This window comes from Colletotrichum siamense (genome assembly GCF_013390195.1).
Source record: "Colletotrichum siamense strain Cg363 chromosome Unknown KSG_Cg363_contig10, whole genome shotgun sequence".
NCBI classification, from domain to species: domain Eukaryota; kingdom Fungi; phylum Ascomycota; class Sordariomycetes; order Glomerellales; family Glomerellaceae; genus Colletotrichum; species Colletotrichum siamense.
Window position 1 is genome coordinate 4018736 of NW_023501023.1, and position 21045 is coordinate 4039780.

General features: G+C 53.6%; 5 protein-coding genes across 5 annotated transcripts; 4 read left to right on the forward strand and 1 right to left on the reverse strand.

Annotated features, from left to right (window-relative positions):
• Window positions 1–889: 889 nt before the first annotated feature.
• Window positions 890–2322, forward strand: PLT4 (putative polyol transporter 4; the record flags this gene model as incomplete). The annotated part of the gene is made up of 7 exons (XM_036646843.1): window positions 890–933; window positions 981–1106; window positions 1166–1595; window positions 1660–1791; window positions 1842–2000; window positions 2062–2161; window positions 2216–2322. The coding sequence occupies 7 exons, from the start codon at window positions 890–892 to the stop codon at window positions 2320–2322; spliced, it is 1098 nt and encodes a 365-aa protein (XP_036488870.1).
• A 1001-nt stretch (window positions 2323–3323) lies between these two features.
• On the forward strand, window positions 3324–4497 carry CGCS363_v014995 (AB hydrolase superfamily protein; the record flags this gene model as incomplete). The annotated part of the gene is made up of 3 exons (XM_036646844.1): window positions 3324–3373; window positions 3427–3442; window positions 3508–4497. The coding sequence occupies 3 exons, from the start codon at window positions 3324–3326 to the stop codon at window positions 4495–4497; spliced, it is 1056 nt and encodes a 351-aa protein (XP_036488869.1).
• A 3203-nt stretch (window positions 4498–7700) lies between these two features.
• Window positions 7701–11177, reverse strand: CGCS363_v014996 (uncharacterized protein; the record flags this gene model as incomplete). The annotated part of the gene is made up of 3 exons (XM_036646845.1): window positions 7701–8311; window positions 9958–10248; window positions 10313–11177. 3 exons carry the CDS (start codon window positions 11175–11177, stop codon window positions 7701–7703), a joined length of 1767 nt encoding a protein of 588 aa, XP_036488872.1.
• Window positions 11178–12147: 970 nt separating this feature from the next.
• On the forward strand, window positions 12148–14259 carry CGCS363_v014997 (uncharacterized protein; the record flags this gene model as incomplete). The annotated part of the gene is made up of 6 exons (XM_036646846.1): window positions 12148–12202; window positions 12259–13189; window positions 13245–13347; window positions 13397–13741; window positions 13792–13933; window positions 14003–14259. 6 exons carry the CDS (start codon window positions 12148–12150, stop codon window positions 14257–14259), a joined length of 1833 nt encoding a protein of 610 aa, XP_036488871.1.
• Window positions 14260–18062: 3803 nt separating this feature from the next.
• Window positions 18063–20743, forward strand: sip-5 (the record flags this gene model as incomplete). The annotated part of the gene is made up of 2 exons (XM_036646847.1): window positions 18063–18461; window positions 18521–20743. The coding sequence occupies 2 exons, from the start codon at window positions 18063–18065 to the stop codon at window positions 20741–20743; spliced, it is 2622 nt and encodes an 873-aa protein (XP_036488878.1).
• Between the last annotated feature and the right edge of the window lie 302 nt (window positions 20744–21045).

The window sequence follows — 21045 nt, forward strand, 5'->3', positions numbered from 1 at the left end:
CTCATTTTGCTCATGCTGGGTGTCGCACAACTGGTGGCTGTTCGCAATCGCAAAAGACACGCCTGCTTGGGAAGCTGCTTGCTCTTCCAACGTGTTGAGGTATATTTGCTGGCGCACCAACTCAAAAAAACTAATCTCCCTACACTGCCACCCCTCGGAATCTCCCCGCCCGCGGACCTGCTTAAGCGCTGCCGTGTCACCAGCTATGACCAGCATCAACGTACGACTTCCACCCGGCGTAATCCGCCTCTATTTCCTCTGCTTTTACTTTGGGATTGGAGCTTCAGTATGGGGGTGAGTCTGACCTCTTTTGTTTTTATCTCTGCTACGAAGTTGCGGTAGTCCAAGACACACGTGCTAAGAGCCCTATGTGTTCGTCTTCCTCCGTGGCTGTGTTGAGTTGTGGCGACAAGCCAAGTTTTGACCATCAGAAGAGGATTCTCGTACAGAGTGTAGCTAATGCTGTTGATCAGATATAACATTGGGATATTATCATCTATCCTCGTCCACCCTGGGTGGAGGGAAGCCCTGGGCGACCCATCAAGACCCGTAATAGGTGCTATTGTCAGCGTTTATTATATCGGCACCTTAATCAGCTATGCTCTCATCTCTCATCCCATCAATGACTGGCTTGGACGGCGCTATGCTGCTCTGGCCGGAACTGGGTTTGTTTGTCTCGGAGCCTTACTGCAAGCGACGAGCGGCGGTTCGACGGCGGGAGGCACCATGGTTTCCGGCAGACTTTTCAGCGGACTTGGCGTTGCAATTGTTTCGACTTCAGTTCCTTTATATCAAGCGTAAGTTCAACCGTAAATGAAACGTTTGTGTACAGTGGTTGATCAGACCCAGGGAAATCTCACCGGCTAAGAAAAGGGGACATTTCGTGACGATGAACCATGTTGGTTTCATCGCCGGAATGGCCATTGGACTTTGGTGCGTCTTACTTGAGGTCTAACAAGCATGATGCTAATACCTCAAAGGGTTGGCTACGGCATGCGGTTTTGGCAAACCGGTTCAGGTCATTACTATGGCTGGCGGTTATCTATAATGTTGGAGATTATCCCCGCCTTCATATTTGGATTCGGACTGCCTTGGATCCCCGAGACGTAAGTCTAACCAACCTAAGACTTGATTCACGTATGGTGCTCACCTTACTTCTGTGCAGTCCGAGATGGCTCGTTGAGCACAACCAAAAAGACCGTGCTCGCTCGACCTTGAGGAGACTTCGAGAAGGCATCTATTCCGAGGACCAAATCGAGGACGAGTTTGCTGCGATCTCTAAAGATGTCGACGAGTACCACAGATCTGGCAGAAACTGGCTCTCTCTGTTCAAGGAGAAGGCTCTTTTCTCCCGTCTGTGGCGCGCCACGTTATTGCAGTTCATGAGCCAAGCTTGCGGGGCATCGGCTATGAAGTATTATCTGCCATTCCTTCTAGAGAGCCTAGGCATTTTCACTCATGCAGCTCTCATGATTGGGGCTATTGAAATGACAGTGAAAATAGCATTCACTGTGCTTGAAATGTTCATCATTGATAGGTTTGGTCGAAGGAACTGCTTGGTTGCGGGCTGTATCGTAATGGCCATCTCGATGCTGGTAAGTGCGGTCCTGATCTCAAGACGTGCTGTAACGTCATTGCTGATGCTCTACGAAATCACAGATCAACGGTGCCTTACCGCTTGCGTACCAAGATAACAAAGCCGCAAATATCGTCTGCATCATCTTCATTTTCATTTACGCGACGGGATTTAGTCTCGGCTTTGGGCCTACAGTCTGGGTTTACAACACTGAGGTAATTTTCTCGTGTTCATTGGCTGGCCAATTGCTCAATCGAGACTTCAGATCTTTCCCACCGCTGTTAGGGCCCGAGGACTCAACTTTGCCTCAGTTGGCAGTGCCGTCGCGTCCATGATCGTCAACGAGATTTGGCCCATTGGTCTAGCCAAGTTACATAGCAAAGTGTATTTCATCTTCATGGCTGTGAACATTATCTGGATTCCAGTATGTACTTTTGAAAACTCTTCTTACTTCGTTGTGCATCTGACGACGAGCACTTGTACAGGTTTTGTTCGCGTTCTTTCCGGAAACCAAGGGCAGGGAGCTTGAAGATATGGATGCCCTTTTCGGGAGTGTGGCTAAGCAGGCGTCAGATGCGGAAGATGGTAAGCGAAAATTGTAGAGACATCCTAAAATTACAAACTGATTGGTCCTTCTAGAGTCCGCAGGCCGATTACTTGCCAACGAGGAGCTATTTCGCAATTCAGAAGAGACGCCCCCATCCCGCGCGCGGGATTCGGACCGTGATCTCAGCCTCATACAATGATGGCACCACTCAGATAAACTACCAACAATGGCCCTCGATGAAGAGACTAATCAGTCTGAATGGAGTGCCGTTTTTAGGGCTGTGTAAGCCAAGGGGTTTTGATGAAGTTTTGAGACCATCTAGCACGAGGCTTCACAGTAGGGGGGGGGAGTAAAAGAAACAGCCACGGGTGCATCGAAATGTATAGTGTAGCAAGCTCTGACAGGAGAGCAGTGTATTTTGAAATCGAGTAGAATGCAGATATTTAAACTTTCTTCCGTTCAATATCAAGCGTATGTAATATTGAATACCTTAGGTCGAGAATCATATCTCGCGGAGCTCTTAGACATCATTGTTGACTCTGATGCCGTGGGATTCCCATGGTGGTATCTTGTGTGGATACGATCTTGCTAATGGAACTTGTCAACGGCTCGTATGCACAGCGACCCTATCTCGTCCTCCTCCTGTTAACGTCAGCTAGTTCTTTAATTGTCGTACATGTGGAGGGTGCCCAAAGAAGGACATTTTTCGGCGAACATCTCGTCCCTGCAAGGTCCACAAACGATGCGGACCAACTTCGACTTACCCCGATGACCACCGGAGATAGTGGGTATTCTCCGCGGGGTCTTTCCCGATTCCCGTTGTCAAACCCACTCATCCCGTCATCTGGGTACACAAAGGGCCTTTTGGAGATGGCAGATGCTGGCAGACCGGGCTTACTGGCTCTCCCGTGTTGGCAGCATGCCTCAGCCCCCAGCCGTGATCCCGGATATGTAGATCCGGTGCAACGCCGCGCTGCGCCAAGTCTGCATTATTCTTCAGCCAAATAAGCTGACTCCAGACTCCACTTCATTGGTCCTTGCAGAAAGTAGTGCAAAGGCCATAAGTCTTAAAAGCATGAAGGGGTCTCTTCCACTTTCTGCTCTGCTTCCACCGACGGGTATATCTTACCGTGTTCCTTCACCCTCCAATCCGACATTCACTGTCTAAGTTCAACTTCGGAACAGCCAAAAGTATCACACATGTCATCATATGACTCTAAAGAAGAAGTCCTCAGAACTGGGGCAACTGAGTATGTCTCATCCGGTTCTTCATTGGGATTTTGCTGACTTCGATCTATTCCAGCCCTCTGTTTGAGAAGGTAAATCTATTCAAACCCCCTACTTTATCCCACGAATGATTTCTGTCACTAACAATGATCACTAGCTTCTCAAACAAGGTGGAGAGGATGTAGTGTCCATGCTAAACTCAATTCATTCCGCCATGGTGATGCATGCCGATGCTGCACGCCAGCCTATTCCGGGAACCGCAGATACCGAATTTGAATTCGAGTTCAAGATTCCTACAAGGGACGGCTTCGAAAATCCGGCGAGAGTTTTTAGACCACAGTCGCAAGTTCCAGATCGACCAACAGTGATTCTCATTCATGGGGGTGGCTTCACCATTGGCCACCCAACCCATGTAGGCCACTACGCCAGAGCCATAGCAAAGCTGTTTGGAACAACCGTCATCAGCATCACCCACAGGTTCACCCCTCAAGTCAAGTTCCCAACGCCCTCAAACGATGTTTGGGACTCTCTGGAGTGGATATTGTCTGCAAACAACACAGCCAATGCCCCTTTGGGTGATTATACCAAGTCGAGCTTCGTCATTGGCGGGGTGTCCGCTGGTGCCAACCTGTCAGCGGTGACAGCCCAGAAATGGGTCTCTTCAAAGCAAACTCCTAAGCTGATTGGAGTCTGGCTGGCCATCCCTTGGGTTCTGGAGCCAGAAATTTTGCCGGAGCAGCACGCCGAGCTATGGCTCTCAAGGCAGCAGAACACCGACACGCTGATCATTAACGCGGAGACTTTACGTGTCACTCGCGCTGCCTATCAGCCGGATGTCTTATCGCCCGACTTCTCTCCTTTTAACGACAGCAATAGACACAAAAATATGCCACCGGTCTACTTCCAAGTCTGCGGGCAGGACCCTCTACGAGATGACGGCATCATTTATGAGAAAGTGCTCAGAGATCACGGAGTGTCAACGAAAATTGACGTGTACCCCGGTGTTCCACACGGATTCGCAGATTTGCTGCCAGAGTTTGAGCTGTCTCAGAAATACTTGGTTGATTCTGTGAAGGGATTCGGATGGCTCTTTGATGTTGAAATTACAGATGCAGAGTTGGCGCAGGCTTTAGCACCATCCTCTTGAGCAAAGTGCTGCAATGTTGTGTCGTCTTCTCATCATCTGGGGGTTCGGAAAGCCGGACGTTGACTTTTCAGCTTGATTGTTGTTCCTGTGTTATAACTTTTAGTTCTAACCTCTGCTCAACGTAGTGATACCTCTTACAAAATAAAATATCTGCTGCTCTAGATTCACACACAAGAATCTTCCCGGTCACGATGTTAAAGTTGGGATCACCACGCAAACAAACCAAAGACGCGACATAGAATAGTTTAGGAGGATGAGGATTGAGCTTATTTGAAAGTGACATTGAGCATTTGAGGCCCAGGTCTATTGCGGACTCCCCAACAAAAAAAGACTTCGAGTGAAGTAGGGAAAAGAGGGCCACCAAGCAATTGTTGTGGCTGTTTAGTTCCTTGTCAGCCCTCGCTATTAAAGACGCCTGTCCCTGTTAGTGTGCTTTTATGTGGCGAACATCTAGTGAGAATGGGCCGAGAAGTGCGGTGTCCCACAGATATGAATGGCTGTTGCTCCAGCACGTAATTCGGATCGTTGCTGGGTTGTTTGACTATGTGTGCCTCATTTGCTGTGTGAGTGATCAAGATGCCGATCATAGACTGTCTTGTTCTGGTGACTCCTCATTGCCGCCAGCTACCCGGCCTCAATTCAACATCTCAATGTATCGGCCTCATCGGTGAGCAACCGCACTGAGCCACTCTACGTATGGGATGTAGTTGATGAGACATACAAAACCAACGCCGTTCGAAAGCAACTTGATGCCGTGAAGAATTTCAGTTCAATGTCTCACGACGACCGACAAGTCCTGACCATCAGTAAGGAAAGCCTAGAGTTGACAATTGAAGAAGCTCGCGAGGGCTGCATGGCAGAAGTATTATTCTGACCATCCCTGACATGGTTCTACGACCGAGTGAACAACTTCCGGCGACCTTACATGCCGATAGCCTTATGTCCCAACTGTCCGGCCGACCCCTCTTCAGACGATGGTACTGTCGATATTGTTTATGCAAGGCTGTTCGAAGATGCCATGGATGAACCACAATCACCAGCGCGCTCTCTGCAAGCAAACTATTTTACGCTCGCAAGAGTCGTGTATGATGATATCATCAGCTCTTTCGGCCCCAACATAGATGTGCCTGGAGCGGATACAGCGAGTCTGGTAATATTCCAGCTGACATCGTTACCACGGCGCTTTCGTGGATACTTGGCTGTGTTGGTTATTATTGCGGTATTTTTCGCCAATCTCGCAGCAGCAGCTTGGATCTTCCGCTCGACGCGCTTCAGTTATCCGGAGAACGCTTGGCAACAGTCGCACAAGTATCTGCAAGCCCGGAGCTGGCGAGTGTGCTACGGGAAGCGAAGGCATCAACAGACGACGATATTGAGAGCTTCATGAAGTCGTACATGAATCAAGGATGCATGCGACGCTCTACTTCTAGTCTCGCGTCGTTTTTCACATTCAAGTCCAAAAGTCAAGCTCCGCGTTTCGTTGTACGGGATAGCACTTTTGTCCGCGCTACAGGGGTTCAAGCAGACATGAAGTTGCAAGAGACGCAGTCACGATACCATCTCACCGGACAGAGTTCAGACCAAGAGAGTTCCAGATAGGCATATGATACGTGGGTACCTTACTGAGAAAAGAAAGCCAATTGTTTGTGGGTATCCTGAATGCCTTTGAGGCAATCTTAATGAACATTATCATGAAATGAGAGTCATATCCTTGCTTGTATGTTGACCCGGCTCTGACATTTGTGTATTTCCGCTCACGGTAACTCGGCCACTTCTGGAACGTAATTTGCCGGAGACAACTCATATGAGTTCGCATGAGCTGCTTTATGATAGATCAACTCTGAATGCGATCTTTGGTACCTTGAATGTTTTTGTTCCATGAAGTCAGGCACAGAGCCAAGTGTGCTGTAGGGGTTTGCTTCAACCTTTGCAAGACCCTCCTCACCATCTGTACGCGACCTTTTCAAAGGAGGTTCCAGCTCCTTTGCATCCAGCACAGCATTTGGTCCCCAGAACGCAGACCCAAAGATGATTGCTGGATTCGATGACTCGCTCTGGGACCTTGAGCTTACTGACTTTGGTACCCCGGATCGATCGGCCGGCTTCCATAAGTCGATGGGTTCGGTTGAGGCGTGCCGCGGTTGGTGTGGAAGAGAGTGTTTTGGGTTTGGAGCTCGAGGGGTAGCAACTCGAGGAATGGTACAAGTCGACGGGTTACCCAAAGCTATTCTGTCGAAGTCGTCATCGAGATTGAACGAGGTCTCGCTTGGCAATGTATTCAGTGATAGTGTCGACATGGTCCCTAGATTTGTGAAGGTTGGAGAAGGCGGAATCAACGTTGGCGCCTCACTATCAAGCGTTGCATTCGACGGGTTGGGGTTTGAAAAGACGTGTATGGAATCAGGTGAGAACCATCGACCGGTTGGTGTCTCCAGTGAGGATTTCGTATTAGACCGAGCAGGAATAGTCTGCACTGGGAACATGCCTTCAGCAGAGTTAACATGCCGTAAATTTGCCGAGGATCCTTCGTCTCTAGTCGTTATGGAGTCTGGCTTGATTTCTCTCGACCGACGGAAGTACCCAGAGAACTTTGAATACCGGTTATGACCTTCTTTTTCCAACTCGCCGGGCTCGCTCGGCTGGTCGGCAAATGCAGGAAGAACCGGCTGAGACATTACTGAGTCGCGGGCACTACGGATTGATGGGGTGGAAGACGACGAGGGGGCCAGCTGGCTCAGAGGATCGAACTCAGTGGGTCTTGTCGGCGGTGAAAGACCAAGAGTTGAAGCTGTCGACGAATACTCCAAGATACTATCGCGGGTCTGATTTCCGTGTTCAAATGAAAGTAGTCCAAGGTCGTTCGACGATGAGAATGCCGTGGGCCTAGCCTGTGACATTGCTGGATGATAAACCGGGCCTTGGGGGACGGCTCGACTGGCGGCGTTTGGACGTGAAGTGTACGCTCCGGGAAATGGACCGAAAGGCGCCTCAAGTTCGCAGTATGGTTCATAGGCCACTGTGGGCGGATTGGCGGGGTTCGGGGCTGATGGATAGGTCGGGTGCTGAGGCGGGTTGAAGTGAGGAAAAGGCACGGTCGACTTTGGCGCGGCGGATACTGGCGATGTCAGAATCGCTGCTTCAGACGAGAAGGATGGTTTCTGATGCGAGTTCGTCCCTGCCGTTGATGAGAATTAGCAGCGACCTTAGATGATCATGGAAGCATTGCCAGCAAGCAAGCATAACTTGGGAAAACGGTTGCGGCTAGCCATACCTGAGAACGCCATTTCTCCCATGAGGCCACCGAGAAGAGCGACATTGTCGAAAATTTCAGTTCCTTTCTTGATCTCGGTGGTGATAGCCGGCTTCTGTTGTTGTAGCTGCGGTGCGAGAAGCGCCGTTTGCCTCAAGAAGTTCAGCTCCGACAACACCGCTGCATGGTGTCTGCTGATCACAGGTTCCTGTGCTCTGAACTCTCTCGAATCAAACAAGACCCATCCAACACGGTTCTTGAAGGGAACCTTGCCGTTATTGGCGTCAGGTCGGCACTTCTCGACAATCTGGCACACCTCGATGAGGCCTTTGTCTGCGGCGGCGATGATTTCGTTTACGCGGTTGAGTACGATGGGCGTCTTTTCAAGCAAGTGCAGGCATTCGTTCCGGATTTCGATCAGATGTTGCAGATCTCGATGACATGTCTGTACGAGTTCAAGACTGCGGCGGACTTGAGATGGGACTTGGTCAACGTCGACACTGAAGAGAATGAGTTGGTAGGTCGCGTGGAGAGCAGACACGGAGCTGGTGATGGGATCCATGCCTAAAGCCCACGTTAGTAAGTGTCTACCGAAGAGAGTGGGAGTAATCGACGAGGCGCAATGACGAGGAAGCGGGGTATCTTACCGTCTGGCTAGAAGAGAAGTATACCAGCAGCGAGCGACTGCTCTCCGTCAAGTGTTCTGTGGAACAGAAGAGCGTAAACGGGCAAGTAAATCGGCAAGATCAGAGCCTGTTTGTTAAGGAGGGCGGAAGGCTTTGGCAACGGTCACTGGAGATCAAGACAACTCAGTTCTCAGTTCTGAGCTATGAATAGCTAGCTGCGTGCCTGGGGAGACCGGACGAACGATGGGCGATGAGGTGGAACAGAATGGAAAGCCACGGCTGAACAGATGGTGGCGCACTGCACATAACTGTTGCGGGCTTGTCTCCCTCTTCGTACGGGCAGACACCAGTGTTGATCACTAAGGCATGGTTCGTAAAGTCATCACTCTCAAAATCCAAATCAAGAACTTTGATGATCGGAACTGAAAGCCCAGGGGGCAAATGCAACCCGCCCTTCTTCCTCCGGAGGATGCACCCTCTTGGGCTGGACTTATCGTCACTTACATGCATGGGGATCGCCAGTATTCGGCACCACGGAGGTCGGCAGGCTCTACACTATGCTAGGGCGCTCAGCAACAGGCTTCCTTGGCGTGGGTCGATCCACTAGCTTGAGAGACTCAGCCGCTCTGCAGGGGGCTGAAGGGATCACGCACGCTTGACGCCGTTTCCAGTACGCCTCCACTGAACAAAAGAAAGCAAGCCTTCGATTGGAATTGAGGCTCCCGAGAAACCAATGAACTGAGATTAAGTTGTCGGCGGTGGGAACGGTTCGGGCTTGGGGACCGATAGGATCGTTGGTTGGGTTGAGAGTCGCTACAGCGCGGGTAGCCGCAGCCTGATTACAGTGTAACCTTCATGGTTGTTCCCATGCGTGTAGGCAACAACGTTGGAGGTAGAGAGCAGGCTGGACGGACCTGGGAATTGATTGTGGTCTTGACTCCTCCCAAATTCATCTAGTGAAAGATCGATTTCGTAAAACTATCTTTCGTTTTTGTCGGGGTGAGTATGACCTCCCAAGACCATGATGCGGCTTCATCTTGAAAACCCCGTCGGTGAAATAGACAAACGGAAGTTGAGCACAGTAGCTCCGAAGTCAGCGCTAGAAGGGCCGGTGCCTGCGGGTACGGAAACAAGCAATTTATGGCCTACCCCTGCCATGCAGTAAGCACTAGGTTTTCTATCGCACGCATCTCAATTCCTTTCAGCAACGTTCTTCACCCCTGGTGTCCGCCAAAAGCAGGCTGGGCTTACGGTTGCTCGAGGGCGGCGATGGCGTGGCGGGTTCTGTGTCGTTCGTCCCTGGGACATCCGAATTGATTGCAGAGCGAGCCGTTCGTGATATTGAGGATGAATTATGGATCTTGTTACTATTCTGCTTTGAACTTCAAACCACACTGTCTGTCTCCTTCATGCCAATTTTCCTATTATCTTGAAGATAGGCATGCCTTTCTCATCGGTTACGGCGAGGAACCTGTGTTACAACAGGTGCAACCACGCGACGAGGGGAGTTGTACATCTTGCCGTCCTTACTGGTGACCTTGTCCAGTCCCGGGCACACCACGACAGGTCGCACACCCGACGCACCTGCATCTTCGGTCTTGTAAGTGAAGCGCCAATCACTGGGCTGAGACACGATCTCGTAGCCGAGCTTCGTGCATTCCAGGATCACAGCCTGCAGATGGTCCAGCTGCTGACGCTGGCTCCCTTGATCCGCCGGAACGAAGTGACGGAGACATGCGTTGAGTGCGGTGGCGAGGCTCTGTGCTTTGGGAGATGCCTCCGACTCATTTGGAGAGAGGTGAATACGCTGACTGCGATTCGGGTGGAGGAGGAAAGCCGATAGACTTCGCCATTGTGAAAGCGCCAGTGTAGTTGCTTCAAGAAGTTAGCAGACGGTCATTGTCTTGAACGCCGAGGGGGAACTTGCCTTCCTTATCACCTCCACGCGACTCGACTGGTGGGATGGACTGGAGGAAAGACGCAATCGGTCCTGGCAGCATGGAGTAGCGGCTCTTCGCCTTGAAGTCTATGCTTCCAAACACCGCGAGAGAAACGACATGTTGGAGGCCAGCTTGTCTGGTCTTTGGATCTATGCAGAGAGAGGCAATTTCTTCCGTGCTGGGCTTGGATAAATCTCCCAATCCCAAGTTTGAAAGGCTTGGAGCGAGAGCGTGGGGATCAATTTGGACCGGGTTTGAATGGTAGTTGTTCTCGACATGTTGCTGGATTAGCTCCCCGAGAGATTGCAGTTCGCCGGCCAACTCCTTGTCTGGCGTCGCGTCGAGAAGGAACTGGTTGATCTGGATGTTGTCTCTGTGGTTGGCGGGAGCTGAAGAAGCCAAGGCTTTGGACTCTGGACCGACGATGATGTGCCCCGTGTCGGAACTCTGAGGCGAATATCTTCCACTCTTCCGCTTCTTCCGTCCGAGAAGCAAGAAGGCGATGAGACCACCGACGATAAGACCAGCTACCAGACAACCTACGGAAGCACCAGCGATAGCGCCAGTAGATACTCCCGAAGATGATGATTTGTTTGTCGATGTGGGTGATGCTGAAGGCGTTCCCGGACCGGGCGTATCGCCATTGTCATCCACAGCTGTCGGGTTTGAAGTCGTTGAAGCGCCGGGTAATGGTGTAGATGATGCGGCTGTAAGTGCTCCCGAGGACGTAGCGTTCGACGATGAGCCTGCTCCATCCTGTGCCGGCACTGTTGTGGTAGTAATTAGAACGGTCGTGGGAGTAGGTTTGCCGTCTGCTCCGTACGTGGTTAAAAGCGTATATCCTGATTGTACAGACGTAGCCATGCTGTTTGTTATTGGATGAAACAATTCCAGTAGCTTATGGTAGCGACGGGAAAGGGCAGAGCAGAGATCGAAACTGCTTGTGATGGGGATGACTTGGAGAAGTGAGTTGAGAAAGGCTGGGCACTCTAAGCTCAAGTAAAGCCGACGAGAAGAATAGCCCGTCGTGGGAGCGAAGGATCTGCATATTGAGCTTCCATCCCTATGAACCACGCCCCCTCGGCCGCTCGCAAAACGGCGGCACCTGGAGAAACCCCGGTCTGCTCACTATTAGACCAGCCGTATGCTACCTCGTGCTGACAGGCAGGGTCTGCACGTAGACACGGATGTCTGGCAAACGCATCTGCAGTTCCACAAAAAGCCACAAGAAGACGGCTGTGTTGCGGATGGGAAATTTGTTAGCTGCAGCCTGGTTCAAAAGCAGGGGGGATGGTGTGGTGCGGCGGGACGCATTCGTGCCACCTCAACGCCTGGCGCGCCACGCTGAGCTTAGAAACCGTCGCGAGGGAGTGAAAACATTCGCAGTCTTTGACCCTGTGCTTACTATTCCCAAATGGAGTGATCGACGTGATAGCAAAAGATGGTGCCTAGAATGGCCTGCACAGCCTTGTCCAGGTTTGGGCGGCTCGATACTCATCGTTGCTTTTTGCCGTTGGCAACGGAAAGATGATGACTTCCCGAGCGGGACGAGCTGAACTTGGAGGAACGCCGACCCCTGGTCTGATATCATTCTGCAGACTGCAGGTAAGCAACTCGCACGAGGCTGGCTGGCGGGGTTGTCTTAGGAAAGAGCTCCGAGGTAGCTGTTCTGCCAGCCTTCTCTTCCCGACACACCTTTTTCAAGCACATGAGACGATAGAAATCTGGAACTGCCAGATGACTTTGTGATCCTGACGCCCTCAAGACGCGGGTCTGCTGTCCTTGCCCGACAGAAGAGAATCGCGTTGAATGCAATCGACACTTGTCAATCACCATGAGCGAGAAACCGGATGTATTGGTCTCAGTTGACCTTGGCACCACCTTCACAGGTAAGGTATTATCACAATGCGCTACTTCGCGCACAGAGACTAACAAGAAATAACAGGTGTGGCCTGGATGACACCTAGAACGCCAATCCAAGTCATCAACGACTGGCCCGGCAGCGGCGATCGAGGCGAACGCAAGGTCCCGACAGTCCTGACGTACAACGCCGACGGCAGCCTCTCAAAATGGGGCTTCATGTGTGCCGACGAGGAGGAGAACAAGCTGCGGCGCGAGTTCTTCAAGATCTTCATCGATGAGGATACCCTGGAGGCGTGGCAGCAGCGCGGACTTCCCAACGCGCCGCGCAACGTCGCCGAGGCGGAGAAGCTGGTGACCGACTTTCTCAAAGAGGTGTACGCCCACGTCAAGGAGTCGATCGAGACGCAAGTTGGGAGGCAGCACACGGGTGGCTGGACGGACATGGCCGTGACGTTCCTCTTCAGCGTGCCGACGACGTGGACCAAGATGGAGACCATCAACGCGTTCAAGAGAATCATCCACGACGCCGGGTTTGGCGCGGAAGGGTCGCGACACTTTGCGCAAGTCGACTTGACGGAGGCAGAGGCTGCTGCAGTGGCGACCCTGAAGACGAGCGCCGTCAACTTTCACATGGGGAGCTTGTTTCTTACCGTTGACGCTGGCGGCGGCACGACTGATCTCGCGGTGATGCAGATCACATCAACTGACCCGCAATATCCCCAGATGTCGCAAATATCGGAGGTCAAGGGCGTGGGCATCGGGGCGTCGCTGATTGATGTTGCGTTTATCCATCTTGTCAACCAGCGGTTGTCTGCGTTTCCGGACGTTCAGCGCTTTCTTCCACGCGACTTCGCATTCAGGATGTCGAGGAGTCACCATTTCAAGACGGTGAAGCACAAGTTCGGAGAGAGGGCGTACATGCAGCCTGTGTTCAAGATGCAGCTGGAAGGTGTATCGCATGATTTCAACCACCCCGGCTTGAGGATCGTGGACGGGAGAATGTTGTTTACCATGTGAGTTGGCGTTGCAACGAGCTTGGCCAACAAGAGGTTGGCTGACATGTGACAGGCAAGAGATCCAGGCGCTGTTCGATGTCCAAATTGAGGGCATAATGCGCTGTATCAGGGAGCAGCTCGACAGGCTCATCCAGAAGCAGCAGCCACAAGCCATCGTATGCGATACCCGTACCCTCTTGGCGAGAAGAAGACTGACAACGTCAGGAATACATGGTATTATCGGGAGGGTTGGGCGGCTCAGCATATGTACGGGACAATCTGCAACACCAGTTCCAGAGTTACTCGCACCAAAATGCAGAAAAGGTCGCGGTGATTCCATGCCAGGATCCCCAGCTGGTGGTGGTTCGCGGGCTGCTCCTCGACCACCAGCAGAGGATGGAAACCGGGCGACTGTCTGTGTTGGCGACGCGGATTGCAAGGGCGAGCTATGGCGTGGTCATCAAAGAGGTGTACTCGCCCCAGATGCATTTCAACGAGGACATCCAGAATGATGCGTTCGACCCGAAGAAGAAATGGGCCGTCAACCAGATCCGATGGCTCATTAGGAAGGTGAGTCTCAAGGTTTGGTAATAAGAGTCTGGTTGCTGACGACGACATAGGGCGACATTGTCAATCCAAATGCGCCACTCGTACATTCGCTAGCGATTTCCCTCGGCGCTGGAGACACGCAGAGATCATGGGACGCGAACATTGTGATTTCTCACAACGAGCCAACCTTTCTCCCGAGAAGCTTGAAGCACGGTAAGTCCACACACAGATGGCGACAGCGATTGCGGAAGAACTCGGGCAGTGACTGACGACTTGGACCAGCGGGAGCAACGAAGTTATGCGACGTCAAGAGCAACTTGACCGGAGTCCAGCAAAACCAGCTCGTTCTCAAACACAAACGTGGAAGCTGCTTCTCCAAGGGAACGACATATTACATCTTGAACTTTGACGTGCGGGTAATAATTGCGCCGGCCGATATCCGATTCGAGCTGTGGTTCGGTGGACAGAAGTTCTCAGGGAATCACGAGCCGATTGCCGTGACCTGGGATGAAGACGGAGTAAAGGCTGGCGGAAGCTGATCGACAGTCGAGGGAAACAAGCTCGCATGTGTGGGTATCGCTAGCCAGTATTAGTGTCCTACACTGGCATGGAAGGCCGATAAGCGATGGGCGATGATCCGGACCAGGCAACGGAGCAAGACAGGGAGGGAGGGGTCGGCGGTGAGGTAGTGCCTGGCAGGTATTGAGGCCAGCCGTTGAACTTGCAGATGGCCAAACGTGGGGTGCAGATGGCGTTTTGACGTTCACCGCCGAGGACATGGTGGGATGAGTGTCTCGAAATATCACGTGACAGCGTCATCTCCTTGGTTACAGAGATAAGCCGACAGGCGGCTAGGGCTTGACGGAGCGCAGAGGGTGTGTGGCTGCGGGCATGAGACACCCCCAGGAGATGCAGGGACACATTTGAAGATGAGAGGCATGATCTTTGGTTGTATCAGCGGTTGAATGGAGCATCAAGGGACATTTGATGGGCAGTTACATACGTAGCAATGGCAGTAGAATCCTGACGTGCTCATATGAGAGCCCTTCTCCTGAATGTGTAAAGTCGAAATTGGTTGGACAGGCCCATGATGAATGAGTAAGCAGGCTCTGCAGTAGCATGATGTATGAATGACAGGGCTCGGCGAGGGCGCTCGGAGAAGTGAGAGATGTGTGGTGTGGTGTGGTGCAATAGGAGATGGATGGTATCTGGCTGGGCTGGGCTGGGCAGGGCAGGGCCTGTCTCTGTGAGGGTGCCAAGCGTAATGCTTGGGTCGGCAGTGGTTGACACGTGGATGGGCGGCGATCGAATGGCAGTGGAATGGGATTCTGGAACCTTGGGACCTGGATCAATTTGGGACGTTGGGTGCAGCGCAGCAGGCGCTCAAGCCCGTGAGGCATCATAGCTCTGCAGGACGAGTTGCGACGGAGGGTGTGCATGAAAGGGCCGACGGCGTGGATCCATGGAAGATGGTTGAAGAGGAAGTCCCGAGAGGGTTTTGGGGGCGATTTGCGGCTTTAGAGGAGCATTAGGCGGCAAGGGGCCGCGGAGGGTGAGATGAGACAGGAGGAGTACGTGCTTCGGGATATTGTGGGTGTGGAAGGGGATGAGATCCATGTGGGATGAGTTGAGTTGAGTGAGGGAATGAGAGCTGATAGGGGTTCGAGACAAACAAGAAGAATTAAGGATAGACTGACTGGTTGGCAAGTGGAAAGCCAGCGGTCCGGAGCAGCTAACAAATTGTACGAGGCTTGCTGACAGCCGGCTGGTTGGTTGGTTGCGGGAAGGCCGGGACGACCGGAAGCAGCATCTTGGGCTTCACGATTAGTGAGGCCTGAGATGGGAAAGAACTGAAGTCTTTGATGGAGGTGTTGTACATTGAGGCGGCCTTAGGTAACCAAGGCTGGGACTTGGGATGAGGTACCGACAGGCGATGCAGTGAAGTTCCAAGGTTCCCTCATAGCACTTCACCAACTCACTAACAACTTGTCTAGGTCCCGGAGGCTAAGGTAACCAACCTAACAGTCAGATGCAGCCACAGGACGCCGTCCAAAGGCTAAGAGCATCAAGCGCCGTGCCTCAGGTTGTGGTTCACAACTAGGGAAGATGCCAGCTGGATGTCCAGCGTCGATTGGCAGAGATGCGGTTGCAGTGAAGCCACAAGGAAAGGTGCGAACACAAGTAATGCCTCACGATATCGGCAACTGAGTGTGTGAACGGATAGCAAGCAACCTGGAAGTGAAGGTGAGAGAGAGAGTGAGAGCATTGACAGCGCGCAGGTCCGGTCGGGCAGTGGCCGTGGCAGTCCTGCGTACTGCGGGATCATGTACTGTTCTGCGGGGGGTAGGCGTGGAGGGGTACCTCCGCACACGGTGAAAACAGCTCGGGGAAGGTGGAAGGTGCAGTCACTGTGAGGACGTGGAGGGGAGGGGTCCCGCCTGGCCCCACCTTCCACGCCAGCCTCTCGCCCCCCTCAATACCTACCTAAGGTAGGTAAGGTAGGTACCTATCCAGTGTCCCCTCCTCATCCCAGCTGCCTGCCTGCCCACCCGTTCTGATGCAGGTGCAGTGATGCAGAGCAGTGAGGAAGTACGTACCAGCCCAAGGGCACCTTCCCGTTGTCTTGAGCAAGAGCGAAACGTCTACTGCGTACACTCAGCCAAAGTCACAGGGCAGCAATGACATGGAGAATCAATCTGAGCGCTTTCCCATCCCCGATGATCTAGCAAAAGGTAGACTTCAGTCAGGACCTTAAATAAAAGGACGGGAGAGAAATGCTATGCTGAACCGCAGAGCCCACGTCGCATGTTCAGCTGCCCAGACCAGCCCGGGCCGGTCCTGCCAGCGATTTCGGTCCAGACTGTGGCTCTTTCCGCATCCACCAAGGCCCATGTACCATCTGGCAGTGACAAAGTACCTAGGCCGCTCAAGCCATACTGGAGCCCACCCAGTTCTGGTAAGAGTACATCGGGAGACATGGCCCTTCCTGCCCAAGGTAGAGCACTGTTCGGTTCGCTCCTCTCTGGAAAGCACCACCTCACCCCGACGTCTGGATGTACCTGACCTACTCCGTACCTGACCTCAGATCCGGATTTCCTCTTGGGCCCCTCCTGCCTTGATTCTTGGACTCACACTCAGTCGCGGTGTTCCCACTGCCTCCTGTCATATCCCTTTCCACAATTCTTTTTTTATGGTTGTTGATCTTTTGCTGCTCCCGTCGCCTCCTGTCACCTCCACGTCGTCCCTCTCTGCAGACGTCACATCGACTTGGCGACGGCGTCACTGCACCAACCCCAACCCAAAACCCAAACCCACGCGACGTAGAAGCAGCTGCGGAAGCAGAAGCAGAAGCAGAAGCAGAACAGAAGCAGTCTATCAGAGTTTGGCCGCCCAGCGCACCAGCCACGCACGTACGACAACCGCCGCACCGCCCGCAGGCCTGGTGCTGTCTTCCACTGGCCTCAACACCGTCCCCGTCCGTCAGGCCCCGTCACAAGCACAAGCACAAGCACAAGCACAAGCAAGCACAAGCACAAGCTTCCCCGACCCGACAAGCCCGACCTTCTTTTTCTTGTCGTCTCCATCAATCAATCACTCACTCCTCCAAACCCCTGCTCCGCCGGCCGCTGCGCTGTATCCGTCCAGTTACTCGCTGCACATACCTTACCTCACTACGCTGCACCGCCAACCTCTGCTGCAACCTGCTGAGCATCCGTCATTCATCATTCGCGCATCAACAACATTTCTTACCACCTTACCCGCCTCCCACCACTGCCGCCCCCCCGTTACCACCGCAGCAACGCAACCAGCACATCGCATTTCAACACTGCACCGCGCCCAGTTCTGGCGACGCACATCATCCGTCCCATCCGCCACATCCTCAACTAGACCTACCTGCCGCTTGACTGGACAATGCCCGCACTCCTTCTCGCCCTCGTCTGAAGGATGCATTGTTGACTCGACCCATCAACTCCCCCTCATCCACCACCGCGGCGGTAATTTCCTTCCCAGCAACGCAACCCCCACGAACAAGCTATCGACCTACCTTCTGACCCCGATTCGACCGACGACGACAACGACAACACATTCACCTCCATTGTCCGTCCCTCCGACCGAGCCGATCCTTCTTACCGTCTATATTCCCGGTGTCTCCCGTCCATACATCTTGTATTGAGTCGACAGTCATTCTCGCCGCCATTGCCGCCACTCCCTGAGCCGCAACCCAGCTTCTGCTGCTGCTGCTGCTGCTGCTGCTGCTGCTTATCGCCACGATCCAACAGACCGTGGTCAACCCCGACGGATTCACAGCAAAGCCACATATTGTACATCACTAGCAATAGCCATGGGAAATTCAAGTACCAAAGAGTCTCGTGCGTCCGATCCGGCGACCGACTACCGTCAAACCCAGGCCGCCTACCTCAACCCTTCCTCCTCTCGCGATGCACACACCGACCGCCCCAGTTCGCGGAGACAGAGCCGCTTCAGCCGCGCTGACCTCAACTTATTGGGTCTCGGAGCTGCCGGATCTTCAAATGCGGGAGGCAGAGAAGATGCCCCGTATGAGCGCAGGGAGACCAGGCAAGAGCGAGAGGCTCGTCGCTTGGAGAGGGAGCGCGTTGCCAGAGAAAAGGAAAGAGAACGCAGTATGAGGGAGGAACATGTCGACGGCGGCTACCTCGTCACTCTCGGTACCTACACTGGCCCCGAGGACTTCAGCAAGCCCATTGTCCGCCAGCTGCAGGTAAGCGTTCCTGCTAGAACACCGGTGTTTTCGACCTTGCTGACATGCATGCTTTGCAGCTCGAGAGACGCCTCGCCCCATTCTGGAGAGGCCTCAACGACTATTCAGACAACTGGACCGAATACCAGCTCATCTGTGCTGGACGTGGCCTCGACATCCCTGCCGCCGATGAGCAGCCTCCTCCCGAGTTCATCCCCAAGGCGAATACCCCCGCTTCACCAACCGACTCCTCCCAGAACCTTGCGAACCTGACTGTCCCCATGGGCCCCCGCTCATTATCAGTCGGCTCAGATCGTAGCGGTTCCGGCCCGGCCTCTGGAGTAACCTCGCCCAACGCGGCTCAGCAGCAGTCGCGCAGCATCAAGCCGCGGGCAAAGGCCATTGCCGCAGCTCTCAGTGGAGGTTCCCGCAACAGCTCCGCCACCGAAGTCGCACCTCGCGAGATACAACTGCCCAACGACCCTTTTGTCAACGGCCAACCTCTTGAGGTCTTCCTCTACAAGGACGCTACCGAATGCCCCATTTGCTTCCTCACATATCCCCCGTATCTGAACCGCACCCGCTGTTGTGACCAACCGATCTGCAGCGAGTGTTTCGTGCAGATCAAGCGCGCGGACCCCCACTATCCCGAGCACCACGGAGAGCCCAACGAACAGCCGCCGACGAACCCCGAAGAGTCCCCCGAAATGCTCATCTCCGAGCCCGCGCAGTGCCCCTACTGCCAGCAGACGGAGTTTGGCGTCACCTACGATGCCCCTCCATTCCGCCGCGGTCTTTCATATGCCATCTCGGGATACCCATCGCAGGGCACAGCCATGTCGTCTCAAAGCTCTCTGAACTCTACGCTCTCGCCCACCTCGCCGACTACAGCTAGCAGGCGCAGAGCACAGAGTTTGTCCGCCAACGCACCGAACGTCATCACCACCGATCGCGTTCGTCCAGATTGGTCTACAAAGCTGGCTGCGCAACGAGCGCACCAAGCTCGCAGGGCGGCTGCGGCGACTGCCCTGCATACCGCTGCGTTTCTCATGGGTAACAACGAACAGCAGCGCGGCTTTGCCTTCACCAGGCCAGGCAGATTCAGCCGACGCAACACGGGTAACCATACCCCCTCTGGTCCTTCCAACGCTCAGGCCGAAGGAAGCCCGAATCGCAATGTCGAAAATGAACCCGCTCAAACGGGACCTGAGCCAGGACCGCGGGGTTCTTCGGGGCGGGGACCACTCAATAACAGGCGCAGCAGAATGGAAGAATTGGAGGATATGATGTTCATGGAGGCTGTGCGCTTAAGTCTGGCAGCGGAGGAGGAGAGAAAACGAAAGCAAGAGAAGGCGGACCGCAAGGAAGCCAAGAAGAAGGAGAAGGAGGAGCGCAAGGCTCTCAAGAAGCAGGACCGCCAAAGCGTGTACGGCCCTGGACAGAGCTCTGCTAGTGGTAGTAGCTTGTCCCTTGGTCTCGGGCGACGACGCGGAAACAGCACGACCAGCAATCTCCGGGTGGAGGCAACGGTCCAAGGAGCCCAGTCCACTTCCGCGGCCGGCAGCGCCGAGACATCCCCCGTGGCAGCATCCACCAGCCCCAGTCCAGGTCCTACCTCGGCCCCCAACACCAAAGGCAAGGCAGTGGAGCGGCCACCCGTCGAGACGCAGTCATCCGAGAGCAGCTTCCAGAGTACCTCATCAACGCCCTCGCTCCCAATTCCCGCGCCTAGTCGTGGCCCTTCTCATCTTAGGCAGATGAGCAATGCGTCGTCGATTTCGTCGTCGCTTGCTGATAGCCACAACGGGAGCTACACAAACCCGGCATACCTTGACCCTCGCGCTAGCGAGCTCAGCGTCGGTGGTCGGAGTGACGAAGGTGACCGGGACAACACGGAGCCTCTGTACAACTTTAGGAGCTTGGCAGAGATGGTCGGAGTTGATATCGAGAACGGCGAGGCTAATCAGACGGAAGAGGGAGCTGTCGCCGGCGAGGGACAGAGCGCTGCATCGAAAAAGAAGAAGGCCGATGCTGAGGACGAACCGGAGGCTGAGCAAATCGAAGATGCGCACACGGAGAAGCCGGTGCAAACCAACGCTGGCACCCTGAAGCCACCGCCGACGATTCCCGAGGAGCCCAGAAACTCAATCAGCGCAGACGAAATCTCCTCTGGCAATGAGCCATCAACTCCCGAGGTGATGATCACGCCAGTCACTCCCGCCCCTGCAACAGAGGAAGACAACGAGACGAAGAGGCTTGGGCATGAGAACGTGGTGGAACGTTCATCGGAGATTACGCAGTGAGGGAATGAAAATGACGACCATGAGGAACGTACCCGATACGAGTTGCTCAACGGCAGCATCTTGGCATGGCGAGGTGACGGGCACTTTTGCATACACTCGGAGGTTGGGAAACTGAGAACACTAAAGGCGTAAAGCGTGATTTTGGGGGCCTGGTGGGATTAGACGTGGTCTCTCCTTTTCTTTTCTTTTTCTTCTCTTCATGCCATGTGAATGGCCGGCTCATTGTACTCTACCATAAGTGAGACGAGTTGCGAGGATCAGACAGATCTCTGCAGCTAACAATTCTATGTATCTATGCAAAC